The 26,869-nt window shown below is 38.5% G+C and overlaps 1 protein-coding gene across 2 annotated transcripts in view; it reads right to left on the bottom strand.

Annotated features, from left to right (window-relative positions):
- Window positions 1-26,869, bottom strand: part of CRIM1 (cysteine rich transmembrane BMP regulator 1) — a 188,149-nt gene that overhangs the window by 99,926 nt on the left and 61,354 nt on the right. The window contains exon 3 of one of the 2 annotated variants that reach the window (XM_056357301.1): window positions 449-691. The exons of the other annotated variant lie outside the window; for it this stretch is intronic. Coding sequence (XP_056213276.1) covers window positions 449-691 — 243 coding nt within the window. The remainder of the gene's footprint in view (window positions 1-448; window positions 692-26,869) is intronic. 2 annotated transcript variants of the gene reach the window in all.

A 26,869-nucleotide genomic window follows, 5' to 3' on the forward strand; every position in this document is an offset into this window, starting at 1 on the left:
AATATGCTCCTCCATAATCCTTTTGCTCTCCAGTTTTAAAGGGTCATCACTTTGTAATCTAGAGAAATATTCAGACAGAAACCTTAACTCCCTGTCTACGCACAACACTTTCTTACTACGAAAAAACTTAGTATAATCTGATCAGTATATAAAGTATGTCACTTTCACTAGTAGCATCCACAGAAATGCAACATTCTCACTAGGCTAGTTTTCCTTTGTTGCTCCGTTTAAATTAACTGAAAAAAAAAAGAAGTAAAATTTATCATAATACTTATCTTTTTTTTTTTAATGTGTATTGCCCACATATAACAATTTTAATTTTGAAGAAGAATCAGAAAAAATCAGAGGCTGTATAGGCTTTATTACATGCAATTATATAGGTGGTTGTGCTTTTCAGGCAATTAGAAAAAATTGAAAAACGGGGGGGAAAAAAAGCATCTACTTTTACCTGGTTTACATTCATAGAGATCACAGCATTCCCCAGGCTTTCCTGATGCCTTAGAAACCAATATATTCAAATAGCCAGGCTGGCAAACCTTCCTCAAGCAGCCTGCAGGATTACACACACATCGGCTCGGGAGTGGGCAGCATTCACCAGGAGGAGCGTAACCTTCAATCAAGATGGAATCTTCTGGACAGCGAGGAGAAAACTGGACCTCACAGCGGGCCTTGGAGCAATCAGGTTTCTCTTCTGAAAGGGAGAGAAAAATTAGCATGCCATATAGGTCAGTAAAACACCGTACTGAAGGTGTGAAGATGAGCTCAGATGAAGTTCCCCATCTTCCTCCTCCCCCCAAAACAATAAAAGAAAAGCAAACTGCTGCTGCTGAACTCATTAGCAAAAATTACGGAGTATGCTTAAAAAAAAATCTTATTTACAAGAGGGCAGGTGCGTTACAAAACATTTTACAAAAATTCTAGTTTGTGCAATGTGCCTGACTGCTGAGCCACACAGGCTCAGAAACGGCTGCGGAGCTCCACATTTGGCCATGCCATTAAGAAACACCTTGTCACATCATGCACAGCCCTGACGCTCACACCTATACCTTCAGTTTCCTACAACTTTCCATAGGAGCAACTGATTTCAATGGGTTGATTTATTAAACTTGATTGACCCGAACTGAAATGTTACATCTTCAAAAAGCTGGTTAGATGTTCAACAGCTAACCTATTCGGACAGGCCATGCATTAGCAGAGGAGGATTTGTCCAGTACGTGCTCCCAATGCTCACACACTAAACGTGTTTCTATATACTTCAGTGGCCTAAACAGCAAAAGAGGAGAGGTTTGCCTGGCACTGCCTACAGGCACTAGAGGTTTGAGGCACTGGCTACAGGCACACAGCAGGAAGGAACAGAATATTGAGGAGCAAGGTCAACAGGTTGGTGGGAACTGTGACAAGCTGGACAAACAACGAGATAAGACAATGACAGAATTAAGACACAGAAGAAGGTTCGTGGACAACTGGGTAACACTCTGCCAGAACTTGGAAAAGAAGTCAGGGTCCTCCATTCTCAAAAACCCCAAATCTTAATTCCGGCAAAAATATTCTGCCATACTCTTCAATGACAAAGACATACTGGGAAAAAACCAGACTGTTACTGTGACTGATTTACTCTGTAATGCAAATGGTGAGAAACTTGCGTGTATCCAAGAGGGTCTCACTTTGCTCAATATACCTGAACGCAGTTAAAAACCAAGTGGATTCCAGACACTCAGAAGAGCACTATGTTTAGGCCAATGGGACATAGTGAAGTGCTCGGAGGCAACTCAGGGAGACTTCCCAGGCTTGACCCCCCCCCCCCCCCCCCCCCCACCCCCTCAACAATAGAAATCCAAGATCTGAATTTATAACTGTTTGTACCACTCCTTGGTTATTTGCAATTTTTTAAACTAGATGCTTCTACTACAAATGTCACTATTACACCAACAAAATGTATCCACTACTTTGATTGTTGTCATTACTTAGATGCAGAATAGTAGAAACAAGTAAAAACAACACTAAGTTTATAAATCTGATGTTTAAGCCAATGTGATTTTAAAAATGAAATCTCTAGCGATAATTTCAATGACTAAGATGTAACAAATATGAGCATTTTTGATAAAAAGTCAAGAATACTTTCTCCAAAATTTTAGTAACTCACTGTTTTTAGAGTTACCAATATTACTGGATATTATGTTTGAGTTTTCTTAAACAAAAAGCAACAAATGTGTAATTCTGCTTCCAAACATGCACTGAATGTCAATAACAGCAGTATTTTTTTCCAGAGGATCATTTTTACACTTAATTGTAGCATATTCTTTGGCATGCTAGGTCATATTGAAAAATCAAAGCAGTATTGCTTGTCTACATGGTTGATTTACTAACTGTGCTTAAGTTTAAATGAAACTTAGAGGGATATAATGCCTAGACACGTAAGTGCTTAGAAAAATATTAATCTAGGTCTTAGCATTAGTAATTGCAAAAGGAAAACATGAATATAAACATTTGCCTCAATTTTAGTCACCAAATATAGCAACACAGAATAACAAAATAATTACATGTATTTCCTTCACGTACAAGTACTTTATATTTTTTCTTACAAGCAACAGAGATTACTAACTTAAATGTGATAATAGATAGTGTCACAACTTTTTTCTTACATTTAAAACCCCCACTATTTCCATCAATCTTTAAAATAGCCTAAGCTAGACATGTATTTTACCTAGAATTCTAAACAACATTTGTAAGACCAATTTTTTAAAAAACCTATCCTTATATTTAAGTTCTTATTGCTTTATTAAACACATTGTTCAGACTGAACATTACTGGTTATAGAGGTTCACTGTGGGATGTTGTATAAATAATAGATAACATACTAGTTTCACTATTTTATTGATATTCCTTAGTTTATGGATATAATAAAAGGCTTGACATTCTCGCTTTTAAAAATCTTTTCATTTTACACTGCATGTTGTTTAGTTATGCCTAGAGAAGTGACACAACAGTAGTGCAGCAGAAGCCCCTGATGTTCATACCCATGTTGGACCCTTAAATTCACAGTTATGACTTTTTTTGCCCTAGCGTTATGCGCGCAGTGATTTTCTGATTTACACCACTCACAGATAATTCCATCCTCATGCAGTCTTTCTTGTGAAGAGGCTTTTTATTACACATTTCTAAAAGTTTACCTACTATTTTTACTTTATTGCATTTACATACATACAACTTTCAGAAATGCAAGGTTTGTCAGAAACACACGTCAAAGTGTTGGGATTCAGACTATTCAGAACTCTAAATATTTTTAAGACCAATGCAAAGCCTACTGTTGGAGCTGATTAGAGGATCTAGCAAAAATATGAAGAAAACAAGGATATGTCACTATCAGCATGTAAGGAGCATCAAAGGCAGCTGAAGAAAGAGAAATTCAAAACAGAGAACTGTAATGAGTATTTTTATACTAAACATTCAGTGTTCCAGTCATCATCCTCTATAATCTTTTCCACATTACTGTGCTCAGCGTAGTTAACTGTAACAGCATACAATAGGACTCTACCATTAAATAAAACCAGCGCAGCTTTCAGAGGAAATGGTTTAAACACAACCAACCACCACCTTGCAAGTACGTGTTTATGTTTTAACACCTGGTTACACAACACCACTAGATATTTAGAAATTACCTAAGGTTTTCTTTTTAGCACAGCATTAGTTATCTTTGTACTTCATAGTCCTGAAAAATAAGCAGCCAACCGCCCCCTTCCTCCTACTACTTCTGTAAATATTGTGCTTCCAAATTATGATCTCAAACTACGCACATGGTAAACCATTCCCTCCCCAGTATACAAACACAACCGAGCAAGAGGAAAGTCAAATATATTAACCCAAGCTATGTCAAGCCAACAGACAGATGTTGTTGAAGAACAGAAGTCCTTCAGCTTCCCTAACTCCAGCGCACAACAGAACCAAGGGCAGGTAAAGACATTTTTTGCAGAGTATGTCATGATTTGGTTCTCAATTTTGGTGTGGTTTTCCTTTTATAGAAAGGAGCAAGTGACTGAAATGCTACGTGACTGGCAGTATTTAAAGTGTTTTCTTGTAGAGTCCCTAGTTCATACTTCTGAAAATAATCTATCTAAAACAGAAAAATCCAGAAGCTCCCAGTGTAACATCACTATATTTTAGTTAAAACTTCCAACCAGCTAGCACCATGCTAGCATAACTTCATCCTCAGCCCAGCACTCACTGCAATATACGAAGCTCGGAGTCCTGTTTTACCGCAGTTCAGTAAAAGCTGATGAGGGCTCCTCATTTTGATACCAAGCCTGAATAAAAGCATTACTTTTAAGCAACCATTCAGAAAAGTTTCAAGGTTTTCCTTCTTGTTATCTCAGCAAATGGCAAGCATACCCATCTCCTCTGTTTATAAAGGTTTGTATATGAGACATTTTTCTACAATTCATTGTACTGAACTTATTTACCTTTTCATTACCTGGTCGAAGAAGGCATCAAAATTGAGTTTGTTCTCAAAATAAATTACAAACGTTAAACCAGCTGTAAGTGTCACTGCTTTAGCAGGATTCCTGATTTAATTCCATTACATACAGCTATTTAAGATTTCATCAAACAAAAGGAATAATTTAATAGCTTTTTTTTTCCTTTATTAACAAACTTCTATCCCTTACAAATGGAACACATAAGAAAACACGTCAGAGCAGAATAATTAAAACCACAACAGACTACCTCAAAAGACAGAAAGGCAGGGCAATGGCAAGCTGCACTCCACAGAAAACAACTGTGAAATCACTCACCAGCAATGTTTTTGCTACTTTACCCCTTGCACACACCAAACGGGAACTATTTCAAAGTAGCTTCTCAATTGACCAAGGCAGATTCACAATAGCAGCTACGGCTTCTCTGTCAAACACACACAGACACTATAAAGCACTGACCTGTCTCCTAGATGTTGTTCTAAGCTATTGTCCATTACACAAATCAGGATCTTCCTAACCAATATCTTCAAAGTCAAACAAGGTATCAGGACTTAAAAATCCATTTTATTATCTTAGTTTTGATAATAAATAGAACATAAACAATTACTATTTTGTGCCCAGAAACAGGGGAATTTCATTTTTCAAAGTGGCGTATCTAACCTAAAAAAATCAGATTTTCAAGGAAAGGAAGAGCTATATATGTGACTTACTGTGAAATAAATTAACGCATAAAATACTGAAGATACTTATTCCTGAATAAGAAAGCATCTTTACACACAGATTACGCAACAAGAAGATACACACGCATCATATTCTCCTAACCCATAATGTAGATCCCCTTACAAGAACAATTTCATACAGCCTTAACTGTACGTAGAAAGACAGTAAAACTATTTCTTAAAGCAGAAGTCTGGTTTTGGAATTAAGAGTTTTTATTCAGGACACTTATCACACTAATTAAAATGCATTTTTATCATATATTGTTCTACCTCTACCATTGAAGTAGCTGATAGGTCTCATTTAATAAGTTGACTGTTTCAGCAAGGCAAGAAATTGCTTATACAGCTCACCAATTAATTTAATGAAGTGAGGAGTTGTATACACTTTTGCTGTTTGATTTTCACAGAATCAGACAGTTAATGGAAAAAGCATACACAACTTAATCACATTTCAGCCTCTCCCTTAAAAAAAACAGAAACCATTAACAAGGAGAACAATTACTTGTCAAAGATGCATCCATCAAACTTCTCCTAAATTAAGTCTGAACAGATAACCTACAACCCACTAAGAAAAACTTAGTTAGCTGCGAACGCCTTTATGTGCAAAAAAGCAGCATTTCAAATGACTACACAAAGAACAGCGACTCTCGGTTTGCTGATGAGGTTTCTCTGTGGGACACATTCTCTTTATAGTCTTTCATCAAACACCATCGAAGCTGGAAGTGCTCTGGTACTGCTGACATCTCACCAGCCTGAGCCAACAAAGAATCTCTACACAGATAAAGGAAGAGTCTGGATCAATGAAGCTTTTACAAACTCTATTCTAAGCCAGTCAATCTTCTCAAGAAATTCAGAGGTGTATCTGGAAAGATAACATTTCTAATAAACCGAACACTATCCAAACAGGAAAACTGACATTTTTATTAATTCAAAATAAGACTCTTGTCCTTGGAAACACACTTCATCTCTCCTATAAAAGGCAGCCTCACAGGCCTTTTAATGTAAAATTATTCAGTTTACCAGAGACAGTGCTATTTCTAGGTATAAATTACTACTGGTATCAGACTTGCACAGATTTGCATTTCAAGACAAATTCTACTTTCTATAGGTCCGGAGGTTCAGGCTTTCTTGCTGTTACTTTGCAACTAGCCTGCAAAACCCCCCTGCCATAACTACACTCCTGATGGAGGACACCCTACAATTACCAAGAATAACTGAACCACCCGTTACAATGTGTAACTGAAAAATAACAGCTCAGTAAGTTACAATGTACTGTGTGCTTTAGCATTAAAATGGGGATTGCTCATTTAAAATCCAGGATGTCTCAAAGCCACTTCTCATTGTCATCAGATTTTCATCTCGGAGGCACGCAGGGAAGTTGTAGCATCTCAGAAGTCAAGGCTTAACAGCATTCAAACTGACCCTTCACTGCAACCACAGCGTAGGTATTAAGGAGTGCATGAAGGGGAAGAGAGCAATCTTCAAAGGCTAGGATAAAGAGAAGAAACCAAGATGTGGATTTGTTCTTTTTTCTTTGCCATCTAGAAAGAGTCTGTCACAAAGCACCAGCCATAAAGCCAAAAGAAAACTTCACAAAGTTTCTCCATATCAAAAGGTACTCTGTATTTTTTAAATTATGTTTCCCATGACCTTACCAAGTTATTACAGGGAAGTGGAGGTAAAACAGCAAGTTATCAAAGTCTTTGTGCTACAACCAATGCGTTCTCTGAAAGAAGGTAGCTTCTTCAGCTTCCTGAAAGGTTTAGATGATACTCACTCAAACTGGCTACTAGCTAGAGATGTTTTTATTAAGACAGTCACTGAATATAGAAGTCTGGATCTCAGGGTTTTTTTGTTTTGATAAACTAGAGCAGCTGTAACAAAACCCAACTAAGCATACACCACCACCACCCCTCTTGGCTAGTACCAAAGCAGTATGGAAGTACAAATGATTCCTGAAGAAGAACTGAAAACTTTGCCTTCACCTCTGTATCAAATTCTTTTCCTTCATTACGTTTGCACGCTCTGCTTTGACACGCAGAGAAAGTATACGCCAAGTTTAGTTAATGAGAAAAGCAGAACAGTTAAAGCATTGGTTAGCACAGCAAACGGATCCTGAGATATAACCTAGTGTGGGAGAAAGAGAGAAGAAAAGCCCCGATGGGGGTGGGAGGGTCTTCTCCTCATTCTTCAGGTGAAAGAAAACTGATGCATGCTTTTCTGGAAACCTTTTCAGGGAGGGATTTTTTATCATTTTGTCAAAACTTTGTATGACCAGAGATGCCTTTACTCAGTCACCATAGTAACGAGGACAGAATGTTTTCATGCAAGGAGAAGGCTGAAGACAGACTATCGGAGGCTCAGGTCCGAATGCTTCCACCGAGACACTTAAACTGTTCTACAGCTGCTCCTTTAAAAACAAGTTTTTAATATGTACACATATGGATATACATATACATACGTATATACACAAACAGGGACAGAGAGAATAAAATCCTTTTTTTTTTTTTTCCTGTTAGGTCCCTAAGAAGAATACAGAATAAGGAGCATTTTGAAATAGCTAGCTTCCTATTTCCTTTTTCAGAGCGGTTCAAAATAAAACGTGGTTCATAAAGATGAACATTTTGTATGACTAAGCAAAGTGATCCACTCAGGTCAACATACATGCTTTCAAGACACGTGTTGTTCAGCTTTGCATTTTTGTTTCACTGTAAACCGGTTTTGTGAAATCTAGGCTAAAATACAGCCACTTTTACTGTACAGTCTTACAGTCATCACGAAACACATACTAAACAATAGGCATACTGTACCGTTATACAGTGGCAGGAAGGAAATATTAAAAGGATTAGGGATAAACAAGAAAAATGATTACCCAGCTGAAGCAGTCAGACAGACAGGGATCGATATCAGAATGCAAAATACCCAAAAGGATTTTCAAGAATCAAAAGGACAGTTATAGTAGATTAAAAAATGAGATTACCTTACACATACAATATGCACATTACTGTATACGGATGAACTGCTAGAAATAAAAAAAAAAAAAAAAAAAAGAAGAACTAGAGCCTGACCTTTTACCTAAAACTGAACTTTATTTAAAATCCATTCTGTTTTTTAAACAAGTTTTGCTTTGCCTTCCAGCATTCTGGCACTCTGGATTTCACATACTACACAGTGGAGCAATCTGTCCCACCCATACTACAGCCTAATCTTCTTGTGATACAACAGGAACAGTCGGCGACTAACCTGGGTTAAAAAACAGTCACAGATACAAGTTTTACTAAATACACACTTGTCAATATACATCTTCGCAACACGGTATTCACTACAGATTTGCCAAAGTTTTTTCATTTCAAGTACCAAATAACCAGGAATGAGGATTACGCCACTCAAGATGGCTAAGGCCAAGAAAGACAACCATCCCATTTGGATAGCAAAGCTATTAGGACATTATAAATCCACCTCCTCAACTTTTTTTCTTTTTCAATACTGAAAATATTAAAAAGAAAGATGGTAATTCAAAACCAAACACACAGCACAAGTGCAATCAGGCTTTAAGCCAAACCCTTGTCTACAAAAGAAAGGGTTTTAACGGAATCAACGAGTATTCATCACTCCCTGCATCTACACGCAGATGCAAGTTCTGTGAAACAAATACTGTTTGCGGCAGTAGCTGCATTTGGGTTCAGACCTCCCAGCTCAAAGTATTTCTCCATTATACTTAGAAACAGTTCAAGTCTGGGAAACTGAAAGGTAGTTTTCCTTTTCCTCCATTTCACTTAAAACCTCCTTACAATGGATATGCATTAACATTTTAAAATATAAATTAACAGCTTGACACCAACAAGTTAACCAAAACCTAGAATGGATAACGTCAGCTTCCTGATGGAACTGTACAGGCAGAGGCCAGGAGCCCAGCCCGCTGCCCTGTGGGCAGGGAGAGGTGTGCCACCCCAGGGACAGGATCCACTGCCACTGGGAAACTGCACTGCTTTCAATAGCAATAAAGCACCTTTACACTTCAGTATTGAAAATCCTTCAGAAGTGGAGAGATGAGCAGGAAACTATGTGTAGTCCATTGTAAAAAAAAAATAAAAAATAAAAATCTGTTACCTCCATTGTAAAAAAAACCACAAAACCAAACACGAAAAAACCCGTCAAAAACGCCCACAAAAACCCCAAACCAACAACAACAAAAACATAAACAAAACCCACAGCCAAAACCACCAAAACCTAATCAAACCAAACTCCAGTGTTTTCAGTGCTGTCGTGACTGGAATAACATTGTACCCTGCAATTTCTTTATATAAAAGAGCATATTATTCTGGATGAATGATACAACTCCTACTATTGCTCAATCTTTATAATGGCAAATCAACTGAAATCTCCAAAGAAAGAAAGAGTATGTAAACAGTAATGAGGTGGTCTCAACTACAGAGCCAAGACTTTAAAAGAATGCCAAAACATTTTGGAAGTACCCCAAAAATGAAAATGCTAAATGCGCAACAGGTATAAACTGCATACACTTCAAGGACTTACAAAATTGTACACCAGTAGTAAACGTACCTAAAGCAGAAAGTATTCTTTATGACAAAGATAGAAGCAGCTGCAAACCAAAGCTAATGCTGAATGCGTACCAGAATGATGACAAAGCACAAATATTTGGAACAATTCTGCTCAATATAGCTTACGAAAAACATAAGCTAGCTGACATCTGGAGAAATAATCACAAGCATTCACTGAAGGAGAGGTATTGCGACACACACCTTGGTGTGACAGAGAGAAAGGATTTGGATTTGGGCATGCAACTTACACCCCTCAAAGGGCAAACACCTCTGGACTTACGGAGAACCAAACGACATGCTCTACCACACAATCACACCTGAAGTAGTAGCCTCAAATCACCATTGGCCTCCTAACCAAAGTCTGAAAACATCAGCGTGACAGGGACCAAGAAAACACTTGCATTTGCAACAAATGGAAGCTACAATTAAAATAAATACATGATTTTACAAAGAAATGAGAATTCACATATGTAAGAAGTTAGCAACTGGGATAAAACTCAGAACAACAAGAACAGCAATTAGTTTTCCGGAATTAGATTTTAAAAAAGCAACTAAGGGGTAAAAATTAACTTAGAAGTGAGGAGGTTGATATTTAAAGGAGCACAACTTTTTGTTATTAGTGAAACTGAATCGACTCCTGTCTGCCCTTCAGTGTTTTATTAAGTTAATAAAAATAAATTCAAGATACCTGCTTTCTTAGTTCTCTGATACATACTAATGGTAAAAAAACCCCACCCTAACCCCCCAACCCAAACCCCCAAATCTAAACCCACGCACAATAAAACAAGGACTTAAATGCCTTAAGATACTTCGGCAAGTGAACTCCATTATGCAAAGCAGCTTTCCTAGCTCTTATGTTCGAAGGACCACTGCCTATTTGTTAGCAGCTCAACCATTTTTCTTAAATTCTTCCACAAAAACACTCAAGATGCATAACATCAGGAAAATCAACCCTGTTCATTTCATTCTTCCCTTTACTAACTTAAGATACAGCTATCAGAAAGTATGAAGAGAGGCAGTTTCCCTCTTCCAGGCAAACAGAAGGTGACTACTTCCAATGGTGAGGGGCCAATGCCCAAGCATTTCGGGACGTTTTCATTCTCCAGCTGCTATGGTTCATCTCTCTTGACTTCTCTGGGTTGGCTTCTTCCTAAATTCTTCTAAATAGCCCCTCTAAATTCTCTAAAAGTATCTCTAATGATTTTCCATATTACCCAAGATCTTTTCAGCATGACTATTTCTGTTAAATTTGTCTTCCTAGAATGAATTTTAACAAGCCTTACTTTGCAATTCATCAATTACCAAATCTGCATCAGCTTACTGAACAAAATTGCTATGTGTTGGCTTGAGACAACGGAAAAAGAGCTCTAGCTGTAATCAGAAATATGGCAGCAAAGCAGAAGGGGACATTATAATTTTGGGTTAAATCTATACGACACAGAGAATTCTTGTAAAAATTCTTGGTGCCTTGCAGTGAAGATGTTCTACAATATTTTTACTACATTTCCTATTACAAGAAAAATTGTCAACATGAAAGAATTTACTAAACAGCTCAGTTGTCCAGAAAAAGTAGATAAAGGATTTTACTAGATTTACTTTTGCAGAGAAATGACACTTGACAAAACTCTAGTTAAGAGCATTTCACTGAATACAGAAATGGTGGATATTCCACATAAAACATTATCCTTTAACAAAAGACAAAGTCTTCTAATTAACTGCCACATCTCACACTTAAGATGCAAGATGCACAAATAAGCAGTATATCAGAAGACTCAGTTGTAAAAGAAATTAAAGCACTCTTTTCTTTGGTTCTTATACTGGAGGCAATTGCTTATATTCCATGTAAAAATATGGAATATTTAAAATCCACGATTTTCTGGAGATAGGCTTTCTTGAATCCAAAGAACACCTGCACTAGGAAAAATAAAATTAAATAAAGCACTTAAACATCACATAATGCATTTTGTTAAATCCCATGTTCCTGCTTGCAATACCTGTTTTCAGTGCTAGATTGGATGGATTTCTGTTTTTTCGTAACTATCAATCACACAAAAAATACTATTTATTGGGAAAAACAACAGCATATGTCAAGAAGCAGCACAGGACGTCTTCGTTTTAGTCTAAGACATAAGGAGTTTAAGCTTGAGAAAACAGGTGTTCAACTGTTTGCAGAAAAGTTGTGGAGAACTGATTAGAAACATACAGACAGCCAGACAAGTGGAAATGTGATAATCTTACTCTTCCTGCTTCCAAACTACAGCAGTATCCAAACCAGAAATATCTACGCATTTAGGAAAAAGAAAAGGAGCAACATAAGTCACGTGCACACATGTATTCATAAGCAGCCCTCCAGTGGACTGAAGACCGCAAGGAACCACAGTACGGGAAGGGCAAACAAGCTGCTCCGTTCTGCAATACCACCGCACAAAACCCAATGTAAAAAGCCAGATTAATTTTAACACCAACTCAGGAATACGCGATATCCGCAGTCTTCATTCCTCACATAGTCACTGAACAGGTGCCTGCAGAGGGCTATGCAGGCAGATAAATGCTCAAAACAGACGGTATCAGTTAAACACAGCATCACATCCATTATACGTTAAATGCTACCAGATATCACCACCCTGCTGCATCACCCCTTATTCTACCTCAAAACAGCAACATCCCACAGAGGGAATTAAATATCAGAACTACAAAAAAGCAGAAAGTCAGAGCTTACACAGCACTAAGCTTCTGTTAACACTAGTACAAGGATTTTGCTGACTGCAGTAGTCATTAAACTTGGACCCCTCTATTTCAAGCTGGAGGAATGCCAACACCTTTTATCATGAACAAAAGACAGCAAGTCTGGAAAAAGACCAACAATCCTATGCCAAATACATTAAAATAATCTCTCAATTTCAGAATATTGTTGGCTGCAATGTTCTTTAATTAGATTCAGTTTCTGATCTCATTTGAAGCTTACAGTTGTGTATTAACTGGCTAGAAAGCTTGTTCCCAAGAGCAGCTTAAAGGGGAATGATCTACATGACTGCAAGGATGGCAATCTCTTTTTCCCAAGTGTACTGTTTGGATTTATTTATTTATTTAGCAGTCAAAGTAGAAGAGTATCACAAATTACCCTGGCTCATGGATTTATTCTGATTCTATAACCTGTGATTTTCTTCCTTCCTTATCCTTTCCTCTTAAGTTACACACTTTCTGTTTACGCCCTCTTTAAAGCAAACCTCCAAAACTATCTACTTCACATCTTTTCTAACCTTTCATCTTTCCCAATGATGTATCTCCATCAGTACAACATACAGCAACACACTTTGTGTAACAATCTACCTTACTACAAAATACTATTTTCAGATGCAGAAATATTGAATTAGTGTAATTTCTTAGGGCAGTTTGACTAAGCTTCGAATGCAGGTTTAATTGACAAGCACTAAAATGCAGGTTACATAGCTTTGTGGAACATTGTGGATAGTGACAGAAGTTACGGCCAGGAAACTGCAGACACAGTCGCTCTTTGTAAGTGAAGAAAATCAGTATAATATCCAGTAAGATTCCCATGATGGCACTCCTTGCATAGGTCACAGGGATTGAGTCACATCCAAAGCCATTTTCAGATCATACTCTGTACAGTGCATGGCTCAGGGATGAGACACATCAACGTACATTAATCCCACATGTAAGTCTGCAGCAAACACATTAGTTTAGAGAGTATAAGGTTCAGTTATCAGAAAGAAGGCATACCACCTTATTAATAAACTGGTCAAGTACACAAAATGGCACCTAATCCAGAAGAGTGGTATTAGCCTCTCCAAAACAGGAGAGAGCCAGCAGTGACGTATCTGATGAGCTGACAGACTCCTCGGCAAACCTGGGAAAACTCTACCAGGAGGAAGATGACAAACGCAGTTTTGAACAGCGACTACTGAGTGCCCCGAGGGAATCTGTCGCAAGGACAGTGGTCCCACCTCACAAGCACACTCTGAGGGGCACCACGAGCAAAAAGACCAGAATTATAGTTGAGAGCTGTTGTCAGCAAAATTATTCTATTGCTCAAACCAGACTAATGAAAAATAGTAGGAAAAAAGCTGAGGTTACTAGCAAACACTAGGAAATTCTATCTCAAAAGCTGCAATGATCCTTATAACGAAGATACAGCACTGTTCGTATGAACTAACACAATACATTTAAGAAATCCAAAGGCTGAGAACATATTCCTTCATAGAGTCCAAGCTGAGAAGTGGTATCACAGGAGTCAGCAAAGCCTGAGCAGTGCTAACCAGGAAAGCCTGTTGACATCCAACAGAAAGCAAAAGCTACCAAATAGCTTTACCAAATACCACAGACAATGATGCTTATGCATCTCAAAGCAGAGTGATGCTACTTCAAACAACACTCTTTTCATTATTTTCCATCATCTGGCCGGAAAGAGACACCAGAGAGAATGAAGTATCACACAGATGAGTTATGTCACACGTCACTTAAATACCCCCTCCCACAGTGCACCTCAGCCAACAGCACTCCTCATGGTAAACCAGCAGCAACAGACATAAATGAGCAAGAATGAAAAATGTTTCTCTATACTCAAAAACAGATCTTTAATTAAAGCTGTTGTAGGTGTTAATTGTTAATGAAGGCAGTATTAATGAGGTGAGTTTTTAAAGGAGACTGTTCATTAGCACAACAAAACACGCACATTTTTTTTCCAATAAAAGACCAACTTGCATAATATACGACTTAGTATTACTGCTAGCAATCATACAACTCTCCTCTATCTTTCTTCCAACTGATGCAATGAATGCATTTTATCAACACAGAATACATACATGCTTTCATGGAAATCTGGATCAAGACTTGCAAAGATTTACCAGAATCCCTGCAATACAAGCATGCAGGAAAGACAAGATTAATTAATACTGATATGTCAACAATGATAAAATAGGATGCAAGTATGTCAACTCTGTCACCTGTGAAGCATGCCCTCAGCACCTCATCAGCATAAAAAGAAAGAATAATTGAAATACAACAGAAAAAAGTTAGAAGTTTTACTCTATATTTCTTACTACATGCATACCCTCCCCATCCACTGTCACATTAACGCTTTTGATGTATGCTTAAAAGGAAGCAAAGCTATTAAGTTTAATAAATCTTTCACATACTTAACTTGCAGTATTCATCTTAACCTCATGCTTAACCCACCTAGTGTTCTTGAAGCAGGTTTTTAAATATCACCTTTAACATGCTGACCTTCTCCCATTTCATGTAATCTTCTTGAATCATGTTGTAGATTTCAAGGCATTTTAAAATAGCATTTAAACACCAACTATTTCAGAAAAAAAAATAAAAAAACCCACCCCAAACCAAAACAAAACTGAATGTCATAATGTAGCCACAATTTCTATTATGCTGTAAAACAAGCAAAACTTAGATGACACAAAAACGGACAAGCTTAAATAACCTGTAAAGGCACAGTTTAAGAAATACAGAATTTTTCTCTTTGGAAATAAATTATTTATCTAGGAAGATTAAAGATCTTCAGTCAGCAAAAATTGCCTTAAATGCCTAATTTTGTAATCAGGGACTTCAAAATACTTGGTGTGAATATATACTGTTTCATGGCCTGCAAGTTACAATGTTGTAAGGAGGAGTGCTGACTAAAATAATAACAAGCAACCAGCAACAACAAACAACCAGCAACAACAAACAACCAGCAATAACAAACAACCAGCAATAACAAACACAAATCCCCCCTTCTAGTAAAAACAACACCTCCCTCCCCCAAATAAATACAAAGAGAAATGCATCACAAGAATAAAAGGGAAGAAAACCAAAAAATAACAAAAGAACAGAGAGTCTTATGTAACTAAGCAGCCAAACCAAGAGATACCAACTGGATAGAAAGGATGCTCCAACAGACAGAAGAGATAGAAGACTTAAGCCAAAATTTAGCATCACGTTCAACTGGACTGAGTTCTCATTCCTACTTTCAGTAATTCAGACAAGCTATTATTTTGCTCCTGTTTCACTTCCCAACCTACCACCATTTTTATAAACACAATTGCTTCCCAAGTGCAGGGGGACTTGTTCTGCATGTGGTTATCATGCTTTTGTACAACACAAAATCCTTTTTTCAGTCAAGATCCCCAGAGGTACCACCACCCACCAAAGAAAAACTCCAACTGTTCAATATGTATCTGAGAACACTATACAGCTGCTAGAAAACTGGAATATTCAGCGAAAAAACTGCACAAGTTCATCTTCAATAGAAAAATTGCATCCGAGTGTACTTCCTCGACAAGAATCAGCTGAACAGAAGATAACACAAAGCACTATCACATGAATAGTCACTAATCGGTCACTGGCAAGTAGTGGCAAATTGGCATTTTGTAAAGAAACTTCAGTTTACCAAGTTTGAGGTAGTCAAAATTCAGACTAAACCAAAGCATGATGTCTTCATTTTTCTTCTTTTAGTTAACCCTTAAACACTAGTCTATACACCCATGATGTAGTTAAGTAGTTTGCTAGTAGCATATTATACTGACTGGGATAAAGCAAGAATGGAAGAAAACGCGTTTTGGTTAGTCTTTCATAGACAATAATTTTTCAGAAGGGGGCTGTTTCAAAGGTTGAGTAGAAGAGCCAACCACTGTCCCAGCAGGGTGAGCTCTATACAGTAAAGTTTTCAAGCTGTCTCAACCACATCATAAGAAAGAAGAAAGCTAAACCAACCACAGAGTAAGAAGTGGGTAAAGTATTAATGTCTCATAAAAACTACTTATTCCAACTGACTTTTATATAAAGAAAGAGATAAAATAGAGCACGAGACCCTTATGAAACTTTCGCACAGGTCTCAGAAGACTTTTGCAAGAGTGAAAAACAACTCAAGGTGGCCCTTAGGGTCTCTTATTATATTCCAATAATGAGTCTAACATCTTTCCATCACCAGAAATGACTGGTCATTCATGAAGGGGATCAGTAATCCTAAAAGGCAAGCATGCTGACTGAAGAACTTGATGTTCAACATAACAGTATTACAGGATCACCAAATCTCTTTGAGAAAGGACGACTTTATTTCCAAACATAAACCACAGTAATGATACTAGGAACCTTTGTTTGTCTATGTTGACTCACAGCGAGAGGGGGGAACATGTAACAGGCAAACTACATACGTGGGCTCTGGTACACTGAAGCAAAGCCTGTGCTCTTCCATGTATACTCTGAGCTCTTTAAATTTCTGTTATGAGCTTCCTAATCTACAGGCATCTACATTCCTAAACTAATAAAAAATCCACCATAAAGTTGCTGGATAGCTGAGGGAAATATTAAACGCTTCCTTTCAAAACATTTCTGCACCTGACATTGAGACAGAATACGAAGACTTCTCTTGAAACAGCTACACAGGATTTTTTATCATAATAGTAAAGTGTTCAAGGCCACAACAGCATGCATCGTGTACAGTCTGGCCTATGCTGCTTTGTAAATAGACTGAAATGCTCTCCCCTGCAAAATCAGAATATTCTTGCCCTTCGCAGTGACTGTACAGCTTTTTTTTTTTTTTTTTTTTTTTTGGGGGGGGTGGGGTGGGGTGGGGCTGGGATATCCAGCTATGTTTAGAACAGGTACTGTAGAACAAAGCCTAGCAGGTAATAAGCAGTCCACAGCTGCTCTCAAGAACGGTAAGTGTTTCTAAGTAAAATTTCTGGATGCATTCCCCAGGGCAAGCCATTTCAGAACTCTCAAGGCAAGTCTGAGCCCCTCCATCAATTCTGGTGAGGATCTATACTTCCTGAGCCTGCCAACTGCAGATTCCAGTCCAAATGGATGTTTTGAGGCCACTTGATCCCATCCCCTACTCAGAGCTGGGCTGATCCTAGATCAGCTGCTCAGGTCCAGTTGGGACAACCCTGAGGATGGGAATTCCACTCTCTCTCTGGAAAGCCTGTCCCTCCGCTTGACCACCCTCACAAAGCATCTCCCAACATCTAACCGGAATGTTCCTTGCTGCAGCTGATGTCTGATGCTTTTCATCCTTCCAATGCGCACCTTGGAGTAGCACCTAGCTCCATCTCTGTAACCAAGCATGAGACAGCTGAAGACATCAGTGAAAGTCCCTTCTGCTGCTTCCTTTTCTTTAGACCGAACAAAACATCTTCTCCCCGTAGACTGTGCTCCCCAGCCTCCTACTCAAGCACCCTTCTTTCGCTGGAGACCCTGTAACTGGGTGCAAGCACCGCAGATGAGGTTTGGCCAGTGCCGAGGAGGTGGTGTGAGTGTCTGCCCCCGGCTGTGCGGGCTGTGCTCCCGCTGATGCAGCCTGGCACGCACCTGGCTGCCTCCACCGCAAGGGCACACTGCTGACTCGTGCTCACCTCGCTGCACTGTCAGTCTTGGTCAGGGTAAGTCATTACTCCTGTCTGTGACAGGTAAGTTTTTTCCCTGCTGAAGTTTTCATGAGGGCAGAAATTTCTATGATTAATAACATACTGCCCCAGTGTGACCTTTTCCTTACTAGTAAACCAGTTTAAGGTAGGCTTTCCATCCCATCGTCGGCTTCTACAGTCCAGCAAACCAAACAGAAACTCCAAAACGCTTATTTTTTCTTTTGGAGCTAGATGTTTATGATCAACAAATGTGATAATAGAAGTTCAAAGATATATTTTTTTAATCTTGGATTCAGTTTTTAGTTCAAAGATATATTTTTTTAATCTTGGATTCAGTTTTTATCTTCCATATCAGTTATGTCTCCTGAAGCTGTTCAAACGTTCAGCAGTAGCACAGGCTTATGCACTGCAGAAAATGAAATTAATTTTGTCTACAAATTACTACTGCAGCAGGGAATTTACCTGCTCTCTTAAATTGTGGCCTGAATTCAACTTCACCTGTAGCAGACAAATTCTGAATAAACAGAAGGAAATGTTCAGAGTACTACACTGTTTTCCTCCTCTATTCATAGAGAAGTATTTATTTCTTTTTGTTAGGAACTTCTGTTAGTTTGGGCTATGAAGGAAACAATCCTGCCTGACATTTTGTCATCCAGCCTTCAGTTTTGGTATGCAATGTCATCTCCACACAATCAGATCAGATGCCCTTTTCTGCTCTTGATCTAAATATTAACTCTGAAGTTAGCTTTATTTGTTGGCTGAGAGCGCTATATGGACACTAATGGGCAAATAAGCTTCCTTCTGCAGTTAACATACATTCTGCAATAGCACACTGACTTGATTTGATATAAGGGGATAGACAGTGCCAGAAGCATTAGGATGAGTTATGACAACCTCCCCTTCTCATCTCAGTGCTTTTGTTTCTAGTAGTTGAGCACCAGGTGGAGGGGGGTGGTGTGCTGTGGGAGCATCTGTGCTGAGTAACAACTGAGGAGAAACAACAGTACTCTTTCCCCCAACTCCCAGACAATTTTTTTCTATATTAAATATTTAATATAACCTTAAGTTATCCTGGAAGCTTATCTGCTTCCAAGCAAAAACCCTAAGGCTTACGAGGTTGGCAGCGTCTCTGGTTTTTTTTATTAGCAAACACAGTAAGAATTACCACCTCCTCCATCTCCCCTCCGAATGTGCAGCCCCTCTTCAGATGCCCACTCTTGTCCAGACAAGTCTGGAAAGACTGCAGCCTTGTTGTACAGGTCAAGCAGAAGGCATGTCCCAACGCAGCAAGCTTCGGTACAACAGGTTACATTCTTCCACCCCCACACGCCCACCTGTACCAACAGCCACAGTCCAGCTATCAGCAGCTTTCCATCACACTGAGTGACAGGCTTACCGCACGTGCTGTGTGGGCACGTCTCAGATCAGAATGACCACACAGAATAACTAGTTGGATATATATTATTTATACATACATGACTGGCCTGCAGTAACTTTTTCTTTTCCTGTAAGAACTCAGTAAGTGAGCCAGACTTCCAATAAGAAATAATTTTCACTTCCACTGCAAAGCGCTTGCCTTCAAAAAGACTAGGTTGCAACGAACACTGAAATAAAACAAACACACTTGTGTTCATGCTCATGGTCACAGCTCTGTGTTTGCCTGGTAATACCAGGCATAGCGATTCTCCAGTAGCGGATGCAGTTGATCATTACAAAACCTAGCACTGTAGTAATGATCTGAAAATAAAGGGAATAAAGTTGCACAGTAGCCAACAGTAAGTGGGCAACATTTGTTACGCTAACAAGGCTCAGGTGCTATAGCTGCATCACTTCTGTGCTTCAAGAACACTACCATGCTACAGCTAAATAGAAATAATGATCTATTTTACAAGTGGTGCAAAATGAAAATTATTTTGCTAAATTCATAATACAAGCTGTTTCCTTTAGAGATTTCAAGTATTTCTTCTTTAAATGTAATACACTTATTATTAAAAATATTTAACCTTATTATTATTAAAATGTAAAATAACTAAAAGTGGTATATTTCTGGTTTTATACATATATGTTATATTAAAATCAATCTGCATACTGAGCAAGACAAAACATATAATCCACCGCACTTTTCACCCCCCCCCAAAGGACAAGAACATGGGAACCTCTTCTCTCTTTCAAAATCAGAATTTCTTGCAATTTTTTTTTAAAAAAAACCAGAAAATAAATACTGCTTGGACTTTAAAAGAAAGTTTCCTGAGACAAATTGACAAGGAACTAGAATCTTATACATTAAAAATGAACACCTTGCCTATTAAGTCATAACCTAAACTTCACCTCACAGCATATATCTGTGTGGAACGAAGAGATATCAACTGTAGCAGGATCGCTGCAGTACTGGAGTGATTCAATTTCATGAGCAATAGTACCAAACAAGAAGATTTCTGTAGTAATTTAGATTCCAGAGCAAGTAGTCAAAGTGAAATACAGAAGCAAAACATCAAACCTAACGCGAATATGGTGAAGTCTTAAAATAAGCACACAGACCCTTAAAGCTACCCTAAAGTGTAGAGGAGACGATGCAAAAGGCCACTGGCAGACCCTGAAAGCATGTAGGAGTCTAGATTACTACTTCACATTAACTTGAAATATTCAGCAGGCAATCAGCAAACTTTTCAGAGCTTCATTTTGATAAACCTTCATAAATGAACTGGAGTTATGTCACGGTATAACCCCAGCAGGCAGTTTAAGTACCACACAGCCATTTGCTGACTGCCCACCCACCAGTGGGATGCGGACAGAATTCGGAGGGTAAAAGTTTAAAAACTCATGGGTTGAGATAAAGACCATTTAATAACGAAAAAAGGGAAAGGAGAAAAAGCAAAAGCAAAATTCCCCAAAGGAAAACAAACCCAATAGAAACAAGTGATGCAAAAAGCCCCAGTTGCTCACTAACAAGCTGACCCGGAGCAACAGCGCTGCTTCAAACTTTCTCCCCCACCCAGTTTTTGTTACTGAGCTCAACGTCATATGGTCTGGAATATCTTTTTGGTCAGCTGGGGTCAGCTGTCCCAGCTGTGTCCCCTCTCAGCTCCCTGTGCACCCCCGGACGACTCACTGGCAGGGCAGCGTGAGAAGCAGAAAAGACCCCATCTCAGCATAAACACTCTTCAGCAATTACTAAAATACCAGTACGTTACCAACACTGTTTTCATCACAAATCCAAAACACAGCCCCATGCAAGCTACTATGGAGAAACCCAAACCAGCACAAGTGAACAGCAGAGCTCAGCTTGCACAAGGTAGTGAGTGTTCTGCTGCATGCACACATGGGATACAGCTTTATTCACCCCAAAGTACACATTTTTAAGAGATTAACCCTCTGATTATTCCAAGGTATTCAAAGGGGATTAGAATTTAGTTAAATACCATATTTTCCTGCTAGAGGAATGTTTTTCCTTATGCTCTCAGATCAGCTCTATCCATATCATAACCTGGACATCAGTTTACGCATTTCCTAGGCCCACTACTGACAATTAGTAAATAATTAAATGCAGAAACATTTTACCCCACGACAGAAGCAAAGACTTTTTAAAACATGTATGTATAGAATACCCCGTGAATTCAAGGATTTTTGACATGACATTTATTTTTGAAAGCTGCATTTATTTTTAGAATAGAAGATTTACATAATTTGGAACTGTATTAATATATCAGTAGGAAGGACATTTATTAGATTCACCACCAATTTACAGCATTTGTAAATAATTTCCAACAGTAATATCTTACAAAATAGAAATTCATAATTTGCTTAATCTGGACCAACATTACAGTGAGCCAAGACCAATTTACTTGGTATTTGTTAACAAATCCATGAAATTTGTCAATTATTCCAAGCTTGGATTGCAGAGATGGACGGTACAGAGACCCAAAACTTCATGGATCTTCCTCTCCTCATCGCCTCTTCAAAAGCCAGTCTCTTATCATGTGGTGCCCCCTGCCCCCCAATCTGTTCCAGTTCTCCCTTTCTGAATTCCCATCACCGTTTCCCTCATTACCAGCCACCTCACATTTACGATACTGGCCCTGCCCCTCTTCCATACTTTTCCTTCCCCTTCTTCAGATACCATCCCTATTCCATTCAGTTCAAACAAATGCCTTCACGCGCTGTCCAAGTGAGTGGAGCAGCAAGAACATAAAATTCTGTCCTTGCTTTCAACCCTCACGCCTGCAACACAGAGCTAGAGCCTGCATGAAGTCCTCCTCAGTCTACCCATGTCCAAAGCACACAGAGGGCTCCGAGAACTAAAATGGGAAAGTTTTGTCTTAAATCACTACTGAACCTTTGCAAACATTTTGTGAATGGTCTATACCCCGTCCAACTACAAGCAATACCTCCGTTGACAGATAATGTCCTGTCGACAACAAGAGGAAGAGCTGATAAAGGAAAGAGTATAACAAATACAGATCCCCTACCAGTTATCTCCAAGTACAGCAATCATCAATGTCAAAGTTAAATCTGATGAACAGCATACCTGTGGCAGAGCTCTTCTGTGAAAACACTGCAAGAAGTTTGGGGTTTTGGGGTTGATTTGGTTTTTTTCATTTATTTTTTTTTTCCTAATCATGATCATTATGATGTACTTAAAACGCAGAGAAAACAAAACCTGTAGTGATTATTTGCTTTGGGATTGCACTTTGTTGTTCTCATTTTGGTTTTAAACCATCCAGAAGACGACAGCAAAAAGCACTTCAATTTACACATTTAAAGTTCAGCGAAGAGCTACACAACTGAAGACAAAACTATTTAAATTGCTAAATTATCTCAACACTAGTCATAACTTGCTCCCTGCATACCTCATCTCACTTAGGAAATGCCACCAAGAATTGAAGAGAAGAGCACAGCAACTACCATGACAGTTTTAAGAGCCTTTTTTTATCCCGTACCATACAGTGCACGCAGACAGGAACAGGCAAGGGAAGGAAACACACCTGACGTTCTGCCTACGTTTAAAGGTATACATGCAGAAGCACAAAACCCAGAACTCATCAGCTTGAACACGCTTGACACGCACAAACAAAAACCGGAGACAGCCAGAACCCAACAACTGCCTCAGTAACATTCAGAGACAGTCAGGTAAGCGAGAGGGTGAGGAACCCCAACCTGCACCAGAAACATGGTGCAAAGCACGGTCCTGACCCACTCACTAACGTAAAGAGCACTAAATACCCAGTGTACTTGCGTATTCATTCCACACAGCACAGCTGTGCCAAAACTCAACCACAGTAGTGCCTTAAGGGCCTGACCCACCACAACTGAAGTAACTGTAGTTGTTGCTGGTCCTCTTGACTTCACCTGTATGGTGCCAGCAAAGCCATCAATAGCGTTTACCAAACTGGACCGCTCTTTCTGAGACGAGTACATTACAATGTGTATGCTCTTTAGTAAGCGCTGTATAATTGCCATGTTGGTTCAGCAACAACCCTCAAAAGAAACCAGGCAGGCCTGCAACTGTACGCTTCTCCTCAAAGAGAAACACAATTAAGAAAAACTCAAATTATATTCTGAAAGATCTTCTGTGCTACATGTCAGGGCTCAAGCCATTTAGGCAGTCTGATATCTAGCGTAAGTCAAAACCCTGTATACTCCTCTCCCTGAGTTTCTTTAGGTTTCGTTTAGGCCCCAGAGGGAGTTCATAAACACCTGCATAAGGAAAAAGAACGGCATGTGGTGACTGTCACAAGGAGACCTTCCTGAAGGACTTGGGCTTTAAGCCCTATCCTGGAGATCAACATCTACAACATGGCAACACTCTCTCATGATAAAAGACAATTGCCTTTCTTCCTTAGGAATTTACAGTAGACACACACTCACCACTTTCAACTTGGAAGAAACTCAGGTTCAAATCCTTTCTGCATATGTATCTAAATCCTCATTTTTAAAAGTGTACTCATCACAGAATTCCACAGGTATATAATTTTTCCAGTTGAGGCTACTTCATTAGGCATTAAAAATTAAATACCATCTTTCCCTCTACATCATGTTGCTCAGGGATTAGAAGCTTCACTTCGTTGTAAAAGCAAGTTTCCATGCCTTCATCAATTAACACTTACGTAATTTTATACACTGTAAAAGTTTCAATCACAGAGAGTGTCAGAAGCCACTTTTGACAAATCTATTGTAGTTTAATGTAACAACCTGGAAAGAAATAAAGGCTTGCCAATTCCAGTTCCTATAAATATTCTGGAGCCAAGCACAGGTGCTTTAGAAATTGAGAAACGGATGCTGCCAACAACTGAACATTGAAAGTAACGCACTTACATATACAAGATGAAATGAAGAGAGAGAAGGCTTTAGCCCCCACAAAGTATTAGAAAGAATAGTGTGATACACCTAAAATGCTGCGCTTTAAGTAGTACAGTTGGAATAGTAAAAACTGTCAGATTATTCTCACCAAATACAGCAAGGATGTGTCATTGCATCTATCAGTTACTAAACCAAAGACATCTGGATCATGAATATTAAGAGCAGAAAAATACAACAGGGAGAATGTGGTGCAGGATGAAAGAGGACAAAACTACTTCCCATACAACTTACGTGGGAAGCAGCAAGATTTTGGGCATGCTTTTTTGGCCTTTAAGCTTCACATTTGGCTTCAAACAAACGCACCCCACAGAGTTTTCAGTGAAGACACAGTTCTCACATCTACCCAAGAATATGGGGAAAAATAGGTAGAAAAGATTAGAAAGTAGAATAATTGTGAATTATTAAAAGGAATTTTTTTCTTGCTTCATCAAAACATCAGCAAAATGACACTGCGAGTCAACTCGGGTTTCATACCAGACATTTCCATGAAACAGCACAAAGTGACATGAGATGAAATCCTGATGAACTCTTTATTTACAGGAACAAAGCCATAAATATCATAAGCAAAACTGAGGCATTAAGACTGTTTACTGTTCCTGAGGTATTCCACCAGTCAAGCCAGCCCACAGTGACCCTATGACAGAAGAGTACATACAGGCAGTCACACCCTAACAAATAATACACTGTAAATTTACACTCCTAGCTTGCACCAAACAATAAGATAAAAACTGTGTCCTTTGCTGCCTGCTGTAATTTTAGTTCACACACACACCCTCCCCGTATTGTAGTTTCTTGGTGGTGGTTCCAGCCCAAACCTGCCTGAGTTGAAGATTCATCATTGCTGACTCGAGAAAATATGTAGTAAGAAGAAAACAGATAGGGAGACAGTGCTCATAAATATGAGATGCTCAGAAGTATAACTTTTTTTTAAAAAAAAAAAAAAAAGGCAGGCTTTCAACAGAATTGCATCAGATTTCAAGAAAACAGATCTGTAGGACTGAAAAGGAAAGCGATTACTTAAAGACTAAATGCATCCTTCTCATTAAAACATGGGTTTAGTCACTGTACCAGGCAAGATATAATTGAAGCAACTACACACACTTATGAACGCAGAAGAAAAATGTAATCCAATGAAGTACATAGCACAGCAATTTCTTTGAGAAAGTAAAAACGCAACAGACAAGAATGATGACTAACAAGGTTCTGTCCAAATATCAGATGGTAAAAAATGAGTTTTTATTAGAGGAGAAAAGGGTATGGAAGTACCTCCTGGAATACTAAACAAGCAAACAGCTGAATGACTACATGGACCCCAGATAATTGGCAGGATGTTATACCTTGTGTATGCTATTTCTAGCTTTGCTGTTTCCAGTAATAGAGGCTGTAAACATCATTTAGATACAGTCCAGCTAAAGTTCCTATACATATATATTTAGGAACAACGAGATCAGCGTACTTGAACTAAGTGTCCAAGCTCATACCAGAAGTTACCATCTTAATATCAAATGACGATAGTCTTCCCCCCCTCCGACAAATTCTTCAGGAACAGCAAATCAAAATAGTGCAGCAGAAAAAAATAACAACATCTTTTAAAAAGCTTATACAGTTTAAATGTGGTTTTTAAAAAAATTGACTTCAGATTTTCATTCTGGCCTAACATAATTTTCCTTGTGCTGTAAACTTGTTTACTGTTCAATTTTTTTGCCAATATTTTTTTCATTAATGATAAAACCCAAAGCTTTAAAATTATTTCATTTTAATCATACGTACAGGCAGTAACACCTCTTCACAATTAAAGAGCAAAAGAAAATTTAAGTAGAAAACGTACATGCTCATAACAACAATCACCTGGAGAAAGATTTTACTAGTTTGAGCTGTAGCCATATACTAAAACATACCGACAATGCTTAATACCCTGCTCTGTGCTTCAAAGCGGGGAGAAGGTAAAGAATGTATTAAATCTTGTTTTGAGACAAGTGTTAAGTGAATAAAACTGTCAATCCCTTCATACAAACCTAAGGTTCAGACAACTGGAAGTGTCCACAGTTTCTAAAGTGAGTTTATTTGGTCCTGGATATCTAGTCCCTTCACAGTCACTATACAGCAGCTTCCTTACACATAAAGAAGTCTGCTTGATATTACTACCCAGTAAAGCTAAATATCACTGATTACAGGAAAAAAAGGTAATTTCCCCAAAGTTTATCTAACAGTCTTAAAATAGTAATCTAGCAAAAACAAACCCAGTCGCTCTTGCATTATCACCAGTGCATTTTTTCTCATCACAAAGCCTACTGGTTTTTCATGTACTTCTGACCACGCTGAACTATGCGTAACATTTGAGACAACACACACAGCTGTTCTTTGAAACAATACAGAAGCAATGA

Source organism: Falco biarmicus, chromosome 12 (assembly GCF_023638135.1).
Source record: "Falco biarmicus isolate bFalBia1 chromosome 12, bFalBia1.pri, whole genome shotgun sequence".
Lineage (NCBI taxonomy): Eukaryota > Metazoa > Chordata > Aves > Falconiformes > Falconidae > Falco > Falco biarmicus.